General features: G+C 43.4%; 1 protein-coding gene across 6 annotated transcripts in view; it reads right to left on the bottom strand.

Moving 5' to 3' along the window:
• Positions 1-2,980: 2,980 nt before the first annotated feature.
• EIF4ENIF1 (eukaryotic translation initiation factor 4E nuclear import factor 1) overlaps positions 2,981-14,852 on the bottom strand; it is a 44,832-nt gene continuing 32,960 nt past the window's right edge. For 2 of the 6 annotated variants that reach the window (XM_080821781.1, XM_080821780.1), the window contains exons 11-19: positions 13,207-13,278; positions 12,564-12,747; positions 11,598-11,677; positions 10,932-11,071; positions 8,156-8,240; positions 6,485-6,617; positions 4,664-5,008; positions 4,234-4,398; positions 2,981-3,736 (exon numbers count right to left, since the gene is read on the bottom strand). In XM_080821781.1, the coding sequence (XP_080677907.1) occupies positions 3,495-3,736; positions 4,234-4,398; positions 4,664-5,008; positions 6,485-6,617; positions 8,156-8,240; positions 10,932-11,071; positions 11,598-11,677; positions 12,564-12,747; positions 13,207-13,278 (1,446 nt within the window). In that variant the 3' untranslated portion in view covers positions 2,981-3,494. Of the gene's footprint in view, positions 3,737-4,233; positions 4,399-4,663; positions 5,009-6,484; positions 6,618-8,155; positions 8,241-10,931; positions 11,075-11,597; positions 11,678-12,563; positions 12,748-13,206; positions 13,279-14,852 lie in introns of all 6 variants that reach the window. The other 4 variants (XM_080821778.1, XM_080821779.1, XM_080821782.1 and 1 more) reach the window with 3 other exon arrangements.

Below are 14,852 nucleotides of genomic sequence, written 5' to 3'. Positions count from 1 at the left end.
CAGTGGGTTAAAGCCTCTGCCTTCGGCTCAGGTCATGATCCCAGGGTCCTGGGATCAAGCCTCAGCCCCACATCGGGCTCCCCTCAGCAGGGAGCCCGCTTCCTTCTCTCTCTCTGCCTGCCTCTCTGCCTTCTTGTGATCCCTGTCTGTCAAATAAATAAAATCTTTAAAAAAAAAGAAAAAAAAATTTTATTTATTTGTTTGACAGATTACAAGTAGGCAGAGAGGCAGGCAGAGAGAGAGAGAGAGAGAGAGGAGGAAGCAGGCTCCCCGCTGAGCAGGGAGCCCGATGTAGGGCTCCATCCCAGGACCCTGGGACCATGACCTGAGCCGAAGGCAGAGGCTTTAACCCACTGAGGTGCCCCTCTTTTGTGATTTTTTTTTTTAAGTTCGTTTATTTAAGCAATCTCTGCACCCAGTGTGGGCCTCTACCTCATGACCCTGAGATTGAGAGCTACATGTTCTACCCACTAAGCCAGCCATGTGCCCCTTTCCTGATTTTTTTGTAGCACAATGTAACAGACTCACTGTTCTGTGCCATTAGTTAGAATGCTTTTAACTGTGTTCAACAGCAAACACTAACTTAACAAGCTGAAGTGGAAGGAAACTTGATCTCTCATCTAAGTTGTAACAGTGCTCAGATGGGCTCACAGTAGCTGTGATGCCATTGAAGATCCAAGTTTTTTCATCAATCAACTCTGTCCACTGCAGTTTGTTGGCTTTGCTGAGCAGCTGGGTCCCCTCACAATCAGAATGTTTGCTGCAGTCCCAGGCTTTACATCCAGCATCCAGAGGATAATAATGAGGACTGATTCTTACTGTTTGGGGAAGCTATTTGCCAGAAACTGTCCAGTCTGTCCTTGTGTCTTATGTCCTAAATTGGGCACAAGCCTATGCTTGAATCAGCTGTTGGTAAAGAGAATAGAATTACTGAAGAGTGTACTCCTGTAAGTTACCTTTATTTCTGGATTTTGTTTGTGCTCATCTTACTCATTTACAAAGAAGGGCCGGTGACCCTGCTGCTCTTCTTAATAGAACCTCTCTTAAAGATACTCAATAGCTGTCTCCTGAAAGAAGGGCTGGCTGTACTAGCCTATTTTTCCCCCACTTCTTACTGGTTACCCTGACTTCCCATGTACTCGCTGCTCAGCTGCTTCCTTTGGGAGGCATTTTCTTTGCTCCTACCTGACCCACCCTCCTTAAAGGTAGGTCTTCCCTGAGGCTCTTTGTGGTATTCCTTTTTTGAGGCTGCCTTCCACTTCCTGATTTAATTGTGGCTGACACACAGTGTTACATTAGTTTCAGGTATACAACACTGATCCAACAAGTCCACATGTTATGCTCACAAGTGTAGCTGTCACCATGCAGTACCGTTGCCTATATTCCCTCTGCTGCATCTTTTATTCCCATGATTCTCTTGACCTTTGTGTTGTACATCTTTCTAGTCCTGATTGCTTCTAAATACCTCAGGCCTGCTAGACTTCCCAAAGTTGTTACAATATGACCCCTCCTGTTCGCACAGACATTTCCTCCTGCCCTGACCCTTTTATCAGGCTCTTAGCTCCTGAAGACTGCATTAGCTTCCTCTTCTGCTTCCATTCCCTCCCCTGCACCAAAATAATTTTAAAATCCACCTTCTGCTGTGCTAGTGTTTGCAACATTCCCTTACTTCCTTCTGGCTCTGTCTCACCAACCACTGGCAAATGGCTTTGCCCATTGCTTGGTGCCTACATTGTTCACTTCAGTCCTATCAGCTTCTAGTGTGAAAATTGGCAACTCGAGCCCAGTTCTTCCGCCAAACACCTATAACTTGGTTCAACATGAAGAGGGGGAAGGAAGTCAAAGAAGACACAGGAAAGGTGGAACTGGATTCAGGCATCTGTGTTCTATTGTCTCTAGACCGCTTTCCAGCTTCTGCTTGTGGAAACAAAGCAGTTGCAAGAATTCTAAACAAAGGCTTTATTTCTAAAGCTAAGGAATCCCAAGAGCAAATCCCATGTGGGCCTGGGGAGTGGGAGGACTGATGAAGGACCAGGACAAGACAGACCTCATGCTCAGTCCATAAAGCTAGGTTTTGCTGAAAGGCAATCTAGTTTCTTGTGTTCCTGGAAGTAACAAGTCATGGTGGGCAGCTCCAGGCTCATAGGCAACACTCCTAACACTGAAGACTCAGGCTGTTTTTTACCCTTGTAATCAGTCACCTTGGCCTTCATCTGTGAATCAGAGAACTACCTCATTATTTGACCCTCTGGCATGAAGTCAGAGTAGTGTTGATGGCCCTACATTGACAAGTATTGAGAACTAGGGCAAATGGAATCAAGTTTGAGAAATAAAAGTTATCACTTCAGAGAGTAGGACTGAAAAACCTTCAGTCAGGAAAAGGGGCTCAAGACAATAGCTAAAATATTCTGGTAGAATACTGTTTTCTAATGCTGTGCTTACAATTAAGGTGAATAATGAAAATAATTATGAGCTGAGGAATGAGACACAAAACAAAGTCTGTTGACACAGTCTTGAGGGCAGTTTCATATGAAAAAGACTAATTAATGGATTGAATGAGAACTCTCCGGTCCTATTTTTTATAGGGGGCTTATGAGCTGGAGAACAGGATGCTGACAGACTATTCACTTTTGCCCGAGTAAACATGGATTTGTTTGGGAGAAGCTACCATATACATGATTACCCAATACATTGTTTTCACTGGGTGGTTTTAATCGAAGACTGTACACATTATAATCTGGTGTTAACTGCAAGGTTTCCTATAGGGTCACTCCAGCCAAAGCTGGCCCGTTAGGGTCTTTAAGGCTCAAAAAAGATGGCCAGTGCTACTTCCTTCTAAATGAGATAAAGAGTTAAATTCTGAATTTTAAGAAAAATTAAAACTTCAGATCATTTCCCTTGGGGAACCTACTGAACCTCATAGGTCAGCTGGCTGTAAATGAGAAGGAATGAATTCAGAAAGAAACACAACAATGTCATTCACTTCATTCACACACTTAGCATATGCAACTTTAATCAACCAAAAGAAAAAGTCCCAAATGTACAAGTGGAAAAAATCAAATTGTTGACACAGGCTTAACTAATATCAGCTACTTTTATGTACAGCTGTATAAGTTCAAAAAAGCTATCCTATATGTATATACAAAAGTTGTTTATACACAAGTCTGTACATAGGGTCTATACATTTATTTCCTCAGAACCCTTAGGTGCCACCTCTTGGTGAAGACACCAACACTTCATTCATATATCTTACAAAAAAAGACTACTTCCAGGATTGACAACAATGTGCAACCTGTATTCAGACCATGTAGGCTCCATTCGATTGGTTAAGATCCTTCCCTCAATGCAGACCACACCAGGTGCCTGGGCTTCCCTAAATAGCTTCACAGAGGTGCTCCAAAGTAAAACTCCATAAACCAACCCGCAATGAGGAAGCAGAGTCCTAATCAAGGTGCTGCCGTAGGTCCAGGCACAGGTGAGTCTGCCTGCCCTGTTCATTGACGATACTCCAATTCATCTACACTGATGACTTTGGCAGGCATGGAGGGCAGGGGCTGCTGTAGCACATCTGAGCCAAACCATTTGGCGAGGCCCACTGGGGAGCTGCTCCTCTGGCTGGGGCGATGCTCCAGCTGGGAGTGCACGTGGGGCAGGCCTGACCTGGTGGGCACATTCTGAGGGGTTGTCTGAACGCTGACAGCTGCTGCCTGGGAACCAGAGCCTGGAGGATGAAGAACTATGGGGATAAGAAAGAAGGTTATTCAGAGCATGTAGGGGAACATAGTTCTGTATCAGGCCTTGCCTCCTTCAAATCCTTACAAAATGCCAGAAGACAGCACCTTGGAAAGCAGAACTATTCAGACGCCATCAAAATGACATGACCACTACTGCCCATAACAAGCAGCCCTATCAGAAGTACTAACATTAGTTGGTGAGAGGGGATCTTCTCTGGATAGTCTCCATGCTAAACCTGTCAGCCGCCTCTCTTTAAGAGGCAGAGGACAAAAAAAATGCCAAAGCATAGTCTGCTCTCACTGTCTATAGGAATAGGAGTTCCAAATCCCATAGAGGTTGGTTTACTTCATCCTATTCTCTGGTTATCCCCTTATCCTACTCTTGCTAGGATAAGTTAAAGAATGAATCACATAATTCATCCCCTCACTGGAAACTGGTCCAAAAGCTTGAAGCCTTCTCAGGCCATCCCCAGCTCCCCTGGCCCAATCCTGAGCCTACCTGAGCGCTGTAGCTGCTGCTGCATCATTGCCAGATGCAGAGGTGTCCCAGGGCGAGGGTTTAGGAGAGGGTGACTAGCTGCAGGTAAAGGGTAAAAGGGTTGACCCAGGATTGGGCCAGATATTCCCTGTAAATGAGTCAGGTCCATCCCAGGAGGAAGTACACCTGTTGGGCAGGGGTGGAAAAAAAAACTGGTAAAACATAATCTGCCTGGAAATTTTCAAGCTTTGCTGATCCACAAGTTGAACAGTGAGCAATGCTTAAGCTAGCTTCATTTTTCAATAGACTAAGGGATAGTTTGGATTGGACCCACTACCCACCAGTTAGATGGAAAAATCTAGCAACATTTTTCTAGGGATAAAAAAACCTCTCAAAACTATAGTACTTCATCAGTTCTGGCAACTGCTGTCATGCCAGGTCAGAAACTCACCAGCTTGGAGCAAACTTGGAAGATGCTGTGGATGTACTCCTTGGGCCAGCATCCTTTGGACCAACCCTGGGTGAAGCTGGTGAGCAGGCCGCACGATCGGGACATGGGGGACAAGGGGAACTTGGTGGACAGGGCGGAGAAAAGGTGTTCCTGGAACTGGGGATGCCAAGGTGGGTGTTTTTCTCCCAGTTGCTTTAGGTCGATAATCTTGCTCTTTGGTGTAACGGTTAGTCTGAGACAGTGGGGTAGAACATGAAGACCGCTGCAACGTTGAAAGTTTGGGATTTGTAGTGGGAGAAGAGTCCCGATCAGCACTGGGCACAGAGTTGGATGACAGCAAGTTCTCTGTAAGGACCCACAGAATATTTTGGTATTGGCAAACTTCACCCAAACATGGCCTTCCCAATGATCCAGCAAATCTCATTTCTTAGAAAGTTTACAGTCCTTAATTGATCCCCTCAGCAGATTTAGAGGATTGTATCATAAAAACCATCATTTTTGCCTCATGAGTAGGCCTAGTCAAGGTAATAGGAGTAGTTAGAACAGAGCTGGAACTAGACCCCAGGACTGCTAGTCTCCAAATACCTTGCTGGAACAGAGTTTATTTTTCTTACAATCCTCCCAACCCAGGAACAGCTATGGGCAAGTGAAGCTGGGTTAAGGTCTGGTTGTCTAACTTAGGCACCTTGCTCTGCCGGCCCATATGGCTGTGGTTCAGATCTGTGTGGGAACTAGTATTGTCCTAGTCAAGTGCTTGGGATTAACATGCTTTTTTTTAGCCTAAGGGGAAAATCAAATGAAAGTAAAATTATACAAATCCATCACAACAGAAATTAGAGTCTAGTGAAGGAATCTGAAGGAATCTGAACTGCCTTTTAGTAGAACCAATAGGATTTCCTTTTTCCCAGAAGCTTTCTCACAGGCAAAAAGCTCTCAAACCAATACTGTAAACTTGTGTAAACCTAACTTACTAGAATCTATTTCACCACATCCTTTATAGTCCCAACTGTGCAACATTTTCTATATAGTTTTTTTTTTTTTTTTTAAAGATTTTATTTAGTGAGCAAGTGAAAGAGCGTTGCACACAAACAATCAGAGGGAGAGGCAGAATCTCAAGTGGACTTCGAGCTGAGCACACAGCCGGGGCTCCATCTCATGACCCTGAGGGCATGACCTGAGCCAGAATTAAGAGTCAGACGGTTAGTCGACTAAACCACTCAGGCGCCCCTTCTACATACTTCTAAAAGGCTCTCCACACCTTATGTTTCACCCATTCCTGGATTATATTGGACACTTACTCTCCACAGACTAGAGAGAACATTTCAGAAGTAAAATGGGTTGTACCACATTAATTTGCCAAATAAGTGTACTAATAATTCAACTTTGAAGCCTCAATAGCATTTGAAACTAGGGGCACCTGGGTGGCTCAGGTCATGACCCTAGAGTCCCAGGATGGAGCCCTGCACCCAGCTCCCTGCTCAGCAAGGAGTCTGCTTCTTCCTTTGCTCCTCCCACCAGTTCACGTTCTCTCTCTCTCTCTCTCTCAAATAAATAAAAATCTTAAAAAAGGATTCTAAACTAGAACTCACTCTTCCTCATACTAGCACTCATACCACTATTAGGTTGGTCAGAATTTCAGATGGCTAAGCAATTGTGAACTGGTACAGTGCTTTTCCCACTGTCAGACACCAAACTATGGTCCAAAGCAGGCAGGGGTTTTGTGTAGGGATTTGCCGAGAATCAGATCAGCTGGTGAGCACTCAACCCTGTGCTCCGTCACATACTTTCTTGGGCAGTACACACTCAAGAGCTCTGCATTACCTTCACTGGCCTTCTGAGTGTCGTCTTTACTGTCACCAAGAGCTGCTTTTCCAGATGCTGGCTCCTCCTTGCTTTTCTCTTTGCTCTCATACATCTTACGAATCACTGAGGTAGGGGTGAAGGAAGGAGAAAGCTGCAGAGAAAAACAGTATTAGCGTGTTCTCTAAATGTCTTTCCAAATCAAGCCAGGCTTAACTGGTCAAACTGCTCAACAAGCTGAAGAGCCAGTCCCCTTATTGGCTACATGTGGCAGAGACCAACTCCAACCTTCTGGTGTCTAGCTGCTGGAGGAAGAGAAACAGGATGGGCCAGAAAGGTGGTGCCCCAAGTGCACCATCCCTTGCTCACATTGCATTTTCATCAAAACCTAGATTTAGCTCTAGCACAAAGGTAGTTAAAGCACAGAGCTTCAACCTATCCACCTGTCTGCATCTGTGGTGATAGGGGCCTACCTATGGCAGCCCTGCTTCAACCATCTCCCTCGCCTGGGATTAGGCTGAGAACAGGGAAGAACATGGCCAGAAGTATACCCTAGAGCAAGAGCTCTACCAGCTGGGGAAGTTCAAAGACCACCTCAGAACCTAAATTTTTCTATACTCTTAACATATCCCATCTTAACTTGGCTACCAGAAAATTCACAATTGTGTTAACAGTCTCCTCACCCCTTAGGATTCACCTTTTGGGTTCATTTGTTCCCATCTCTTCAATATCCATTTTTACTTTGATCATTTTATTGTGCATGTGCCTTTTCTCATTAACCCTAACTCCTTGATGGCAGGGGACAGGGCATGAATTATGAACAGAGAAACCCTTCTAGACCCTGTCTTCAGAGTGCTTGGTGCAAAGACCCACATGGGGTCCAGAAGCAGAGTAATAGTTTTTCCCCTTCTCTATCAGCTTTGATGGTGATAGAAGTTTCTGGGGGATATGGGACGCCTGGGTGGCTCAGTTGGTTGGGCAGCTGCCTTCGGCTCAGGTCATGATCCTAGCGTCCTGGGATTGAGTCCCGCATCGGGCTCCTTGCTCGGCAGGGAGCCTGCTTCTCCCTCTGCCTCTGCCTGCTACTCTGTCTGCCTGTGCTCATTCGCTCTCTCTCCCCTTCGCTCTCTGACAAATAAATAAATAATATCTTTTAAAAAAAAAAAAGTTTCTGGGGGATAAAACTTAAAAAAAGAAAAAGAAAAGCCAATATATGAATGAGTCAGTTGTAAAACTAGATTTAACAACACAAATAAGCAAACTCCTTTGTCCTAGCTTTAATTCATATCACAGATCTGAAGCTGTGAAGTCCCCAACATGTTTCATTGGATTCCCCATGATCCAACCCATTCACCCCATCCATCTCACCTCCTATCTTTCACCCTCTCATCCTCTACTCCCTACTCCAACTGTTCATTTGTTTGAACATACTGTATCACTTGGTATGTTTTAGTCCATACTCTTCTATCTGCTGGAACATACCTTCCCCAATGTAAGGGCTTCACTAGAATCTTAAGAGTTAAGACTGCATCCTGAAAGGGGAAGATCAAATAAATAAGCAGGTATGATAGACTATTAAGCCAGTTATTCCTGTGAAGGCACTTAAGGATATTTTGGGGTACACAGTGGTACAATATAAGCACAATCAAATGGAGAGCCTTCACGTCATTTACAAAAGCAGAGGTCACTGACCATGCTTGTGATGGAGGCAGCGGGGGCAGGGGAAGAGGAATTCCCTCGGTGCACGGGTGCTGGTGACTTTGTCACTCGCTGTTGCCTGTGAACAAACCAAGTATCAGTATGAGCTTCAGGCTGCTCGAACTCCAAATCCTAAAACCAAAGAATACTCAAGACCAGCGTAGGACTTGGATATCCCATTTCCCTCATCCATTTCAACTTTCCAAGCATTTATTAAGTGCCTAACATATGCAAAACCACATGCTAAGTTCTGAAGGAAGACAAAAGATTAAACATGGTCCTGGGCCTTGCAAGAATTCTTCTTGTCTAGTGGGGAGACACTAACGAGGGCAAACTAAGGCACGTAGATATTAGGTAACAGTAAAGGGAAATGGAAAATGAAGTGGAGAAGGAGTGACACAATACTCCTACTGAAAAGACTCTGAGAAAGCGTCTCTGGGAAAGAGCTGCATTAAACTGAGTATGACCAATGAGAAAGCTGTAACATGGAGAACAATTCAAGCAAAAGGATCAGGTACAAGGCCTTGGGAATGTAGGGTTATCCAGGGCTGGTGTATAGTTTATTTGTAGGTTATGTCAGTGGGGCATCTTATGAGTGAGTCTTCATTCTGTGGGCCAGGCTGTGCTCCTGAGAGTAGGGAGCAATACTGACGAGCACAGGGCCTGGCGTAGAACTGCTGCTATGTAAGACACTGTTTCAAATCAGAGCACCAAGAGTTTGAGCTATCTCAAGACCCAGGAACATGCAGCATCCCCCATTACTCCTGGTCCACAGACAAGGTTGATACCAGGCCTCCCAAAGTTTAAACGAATGGACTTCCCTTTACTCCCCATTCTACTCATTCTCCCTTCACTTGGAGAAAACAGGAAACAACTGATGAAGATATACAAAGGCTGAGAGAAGAATGAATTATATGAGCTCCCTGGCTAATGAAGAGTTTCACTCACTCCAGCTATCAGACCTTGTACCATGAGGGCCAAAGCCTTAGTGATTCTGGGAGTTCCTAAATCATAAACAGAGAAGACTCCTAAACCCATGGCTTCTTTCCAGTCTGTACCAGGTAAGCCGCACTGCTGCCACACTGTGAATCTGAGCATGACAATGAGGGAGAAATAGATCGGTAATACTCTGGAGTGATCGGGGAAAACCCCAAGTCTGGTGGTTTTGCACACCTATCATTTATTCCTTCTGATGAACATACGTGAGCATCTGCTATGTGTTAGACACTGGGCTAACGTGTGGGAGATACAGCAATAAACGAAACAGACAAAAAAAAATCTCTGGCCTCATTACATTCTTTTGGTTATAGGGTAAAGGGGTTACTATGGGGAGAAAGATAGACAAAAAAAAAAACCCAACTCAGAAGGTGGTAAGTACGATAAAAAAAATATTGGGGAACACAAGTGTATCCACAGTGTTCAGGGAGGGCCTGAGAGACTGACATTTGATTCGCACAACATGGAGGCTCTGTGGACAATGACTTAGGTGTACTTATTAGTTTTGAGGAACTTGCATTTTAAAAAAATCTAAGTTTCTGTATCTGTAAAATGCAGTTATTTATACCATCTCCCTCACAGGGTTGTTACCAAAAGCACATAAAGTTCTGGATATCAAAAGTGCTTTCAAGGTCAATAAATCAAGTCAATGAGTTAATGAGAAACTACGTTACAGAGAGAAATACAGTGAGGGGCTCAGCAGATCAGTTCTGAGCTCTCTGTTTAGGCTGAGGGCTACTAGATATAGATAGAAAACTTATGTAAGAATACAGGGTACTTACTGGTTTCAATGTTTTCTGAAATTGTCAACATATAAAACCAGCTGAAGCAAGACAATGAGACACTGATACGACAATTTTAAGAACCACATAAAAATATAAGTACTTTTTAACTACCAAGTATGCTGTATGGGCAGGACTTAACATTCAGGGATAAAAACACTGGTGATAAAACTGAAAAAATTAAAGTGGTATTTACTTTTTTAAAAGTTTATTTATTTTTTTTAAAGTAATCTGTATACCCAATGTGGGGCGCGTACTTATAACTTGGAAATCAAGAGTTTGCAAGCTCTTCTGACTGAGCCAGCCAGGCACCCCAGTATTTACTTTTAAAGGCTGGATGGAATCAGAGAGGGAAGAGGTATTACCAGGAGAAGACACATAGGGAGCTTCTGGGTAGCTAACAAAGGAGTCTATCTTGTAATAAGCTACACATTTGTTTAGTGCAGTTTTCTGTTTTATTTTATAACAAAAAAGAACGGTATTGCTGCCCCTTTTCCCTAATTTATTGTTCATATTACTACTTGTTGCAATTATTGGAAGAAACAGGAGGAGACTGAAATCAGTAATCACTTGTTTATAGCTTTGATCAACAAACCCATTAGCTCTGACCAACAAATAATGGATCAGCAAACCTGTATCAAAGGACAGTTTGGTAACTCAACAAGGACTCTGCAGGGGAGGAAGCTAGGGGGAGTTTTACTTTTCCTCATCTTGTAACAGCAAATAAGAGCTATGCCCACTAGCTACATTTGTAAAAATGATTCCTTTAAATCAAGAATATAAATAAAATTATGTAGAACGAAAAGCCTATGCCCCTGCAGAATTCTATCGTTTCACTTCCTCTACAGCACATTTGGAGATGGAATTCTCACCGTATATTGTACAAACCTATCAGTGTGTACCACAGAATTTCACTGTGGATAACTAATTGCTTATCTGTGGAAAAGTGATTTGCAAATTCCCACAAGGGTAGGATCAGTTAGTAAACTTACCTGTTTCTGAATCCATCTCTGGTTCTGTCCACCTGTGGTTTGCCAAAACCAGGCTGGTAGAAGTTGGCTGCCTGCACTGCAAGGTCATGTGGCAGGGCCAGCCCCTCCAAAGCTGCCTGTTGCAATTCTAGCTGGCTCATCTGCTGAACAAGGCGGTAGAGGAAGATCAGCAGAAAAATGAGGACAGTCCATGCACTTTCTATGGAGGCTCTCTTCACTTTCAGAAAGGTATGTTTAAGCAGCAGCTGAAAGGGGGCACTGCAAACCTGACTAAATTGTGCTGCCATCCTCTGAACAGGACTTTATTATTTTTTTTTAAAGATTTATTTATTTGATAGAGATCACAAATAGGCAGAAAGGCAGGCAGAGAGAGGGCAGGGGGAAGCAGGCTCCCCACTGAGCAGAGAGCCTGACTCGGGGCTTTATCCCAGGACCATGAGATCATGACCTGAGCCGAAGGCAGAGGCTAACCCACTGAGCCACCCAGGCACCCCTGAACAGGATTTTAATGAAGTATGACTTTAAATGTTCACCAATCTTCTAGTCTTTACTGAGCTCAAATTGTAATTCAAAACCACTTCTAGGCATTGCAACGATTCTCCATCCCACAGTCAATAATAAGGTTGAAAAGCAAGCAAGTAACTTAGAGAAAAAGCTTAGACAGACCTGGGCCGTGACGGGGCTCATGGGCTTGCGCATGCCTTGGAATGGATCTCCGAGTAGCTGCTGTGGTCCTGGTGTGAAACCTGATGGGAAAGTTGTGTACCAGTGTCAAGAGAGCACACATCCATGAGAGAAGTATCAGCACGACTGCACGCGGCTGCTTGTTTAACACCATCTCTTTCAGGCAAGTACTGACTCCTGGGCTGGTCATGTCCCTGTTCTTCTATGCCTCCACACTGGGCTATGTGGACCCTAATCAGAGCACTTAATGACCCAAACTGCTGGTATATTCATCTACCCCACTAAGCTGTCAGCTTTGTCCCTTTCAGAGCTGAGACCTCTATCTGAGAAAGAAGTGTTTTTCTAATCAGTGATTTGGCTCATTATCACTGAGCCAGCTGGTAACTAGAGTACAGTCCAGGGCTTTGAGGCTTATACTCTTTCTATTCTATCTAACTAATTGGGGAAGAACAGGACAAAAACTTACTCTTAAGGTATGATTGGCAGCAGCGTGAAGTGGTCCAGGGTGATAGAACACTGAGATTTTGTGCAACACTCATGTTAAGACAGCTTTTAGCCACAAGACCTCACAGTTGATTATGTACCAACTTCATTAAGTTGGTGGAGAGCCACTACCCTGACTTCTACTCTAACAAGGAAAAACCAAATTAACTTCTTTGAATTCCTAAAATAAGGAATAAGACTAAAAAGCTGGATCCAATTTATACAATTTTGACCAGTCTTAGGACAAAGAACTATGAGTGTATTTATCTAGAAGGGCAGCCAGATAAATTATTTTCTAATTTTGTGCCTCACCATCCCCCCCAAAAGGCATAATAAATTCACTTATTTCTTTGTAAACTCTTCAGGGATGCCCATGAAGAAGACTTTGCAAGTTCTAGGGGACAAGTATAACCTTTGTGGGAGGCTGGGGGAGAACGGGGAGACATCTGTGTACAAAGGATTTACCAATTGGTGATGGTATTCTAGGACGAAGGTAGTCTGCCGAGGCTGCTCGTGTCTGAAACACCTGTGACAAGGGAGGAGACGGTGCTCTTTGCCCCAGTAAAGATGTTGTAGGCTCCAAACTCCCCATAAGGCCACTCAGAAGATTGGAAGAAGCAGGTCTCTGAACTGGCGGACCCAGAAGTTCCTAAGGGCAAAAAAAGTCATCCTTGTGAACAAACCTCATTCTTTCTTCTAGTCAGAGGCTGTGAATTATGGATTAACTTTTGGAAGCCAACGATGAATCTCCCTCATGCTCCACTGAAGGACTTGGCACATGTACATGCAACACATTTCTGTCACTGTGCAGCTAGCAACCATTTGCTTTAAATTAGTGCACAAATATAGGTTAGATACTTCCAATTTCCATAGAAATTGCAAACCTGTAAGCTGGAAATCAAGGGCTTACTTTGTCATCTTCAACCACCTCCCCACCCCACAATGAGATTAAAAGCAAAACAGAACTATGTCAGGTAGCAACACTGTATCCTCAATTGCCACGCCACATGGATCCTTCTCTAAGGCCCAAAGCTGGACCACTACACAAAACCGGTTCAAGGGACTAGTATTCAGGACTCCGAGGCCTTGGTATAAGATGGTGAAGTACCTGCAGGATGTTCTTAGGGACAGGCTGGCCTGGAATCTCAGCAGGGGACATCAAATGGCTTTCAAGGTTTCGCTAAAAAAAGTCAAAGGAAAACTGGTTTTAACCTTCTTAGACACTTAACTTACAGGTTCATTGGGAACCACAAGAAAGCATTAAAAACTCCCCAGGGAGTTGGCACTTAAGCAGAATGCTATCTAAGGCACAGAAAACTAACTTCGATCCACTTGCTCAACTTGCTCATTACATAGTCCCAAAGATCTGGAAATGGAAAGAATCTTCACATGTACATGCAAAGTCCACTCAGAGACTCTCAGATGGTGTTTCCTCCCTGTGGTAACCCTAGTGCATTTCACTGTTTCTAACACTGTGACCAAATGAAGGGAGAAATCATATGGTGAAATACAGGAGCACTTTCTAAGAAGCTGTAATTTACAGATTTTAATTTTCAGGGCAACCTTTGTTACGCATTATCTTTGAAACAAGATTTACAGATCACAGATCAGTAGTTTTTTAAAAACCTAGTAAACAATATGAAAGTTTGGCTGGAATTGTTATATTTCAGAGTTCCACATTTCAGGAAATTTTAACTTTATTTTTAAACAAGCTGTTCCAAAATGGCTCTCATATACAGGGCAAAATTCAGACCCTCTACTCTCTGATCTTTCAGTGAAGCAGCAGTTATCCCAGACCTCACCTCCTGCACTTCAGGACATTCTTGTGCCCATTTAGCTTTGCCTGAAGTGCTTTCTCTGGTACAGCTTCCCTCTACTAGGTGAAGCTGCAGAGGCGTGACAAGAGCCCAAAGATAGCCCAGTCTTTTATTGTTGGTTTCAGAATTGGGACTGCTTTATTTTTTATTTTTTTTTATTTTTAAAGTAGGCTCTGTATCTAGTGTGGAGCCCAACTCCAGGCTTGAACTCAGGACTCTGAGATCAAGAGTCAGATGCTCAAACAACTGAGCCATCCAGGCGTCCCTAACTGTAGATGCTTTTAGTAAGAGATCTCGAGAGTCATTTAATTCCATCTAACAAAAATGGGCAACTTTACACTACACGTGTGGCTTACTATATTTTGAAGACAGAGCCTCTATATTCAGTTTGAAATGGAGTTTAGATTGAAGCTAAAAGATGGCGGCAGATCAGAAGTAGTATACATCACACATACAGCCATAGTAATTGAAGACTTGATTTTGGAATAGACCATAACTTGACAACATGCAAATTAAGCAATATTTTGGGATAATACCTGGTGTGCTTATTACATTACTTTCCTAGGTTAGTGTTACTTTTTGTGTAGCAACTTGAATTATATCATCCATCCCTTTACACAGGTGTCTGAGGCTCCCTCCCTTGTCCAGATACATTTCAGAGCACCGAAACCTCAACATCAAACCAGTTACCCTCATACAACACAGGGTCAACTACATCAATATCAAGCCCTAGCCTCATATCTGAAACAAAATGTTCAAAACATCAGGTAAACTACTGAATCCCCCTGCTCCCACTTTTTACTCATTCACATTAAAAGAAGCTACTTACAAGATTGGGTGCTTATACATAGCTTGGGTCCAATCACCAAGACCCAAATGAACACGAAGAAAGGACAGTTTGCAATCTTTTAATCTAGTCCTCATTCGAAAAGATGTA

This window comes from Martes martes (genome assembly GCF_963455335.1).
Source record: "Martes martes genome assembly, chromosome: 13".
NCBI classification, from domain to species: Eukaryota; Metazoa; Chordata; class Mammalia; order Carnivora; family Mustelidae; genus Martes; species Martes martes.
The sequence above is the reverse complement of the archived record's forward strand: the minus strand, read 5'-3'. Positions and strand labels throughout refer to the sequence as shown.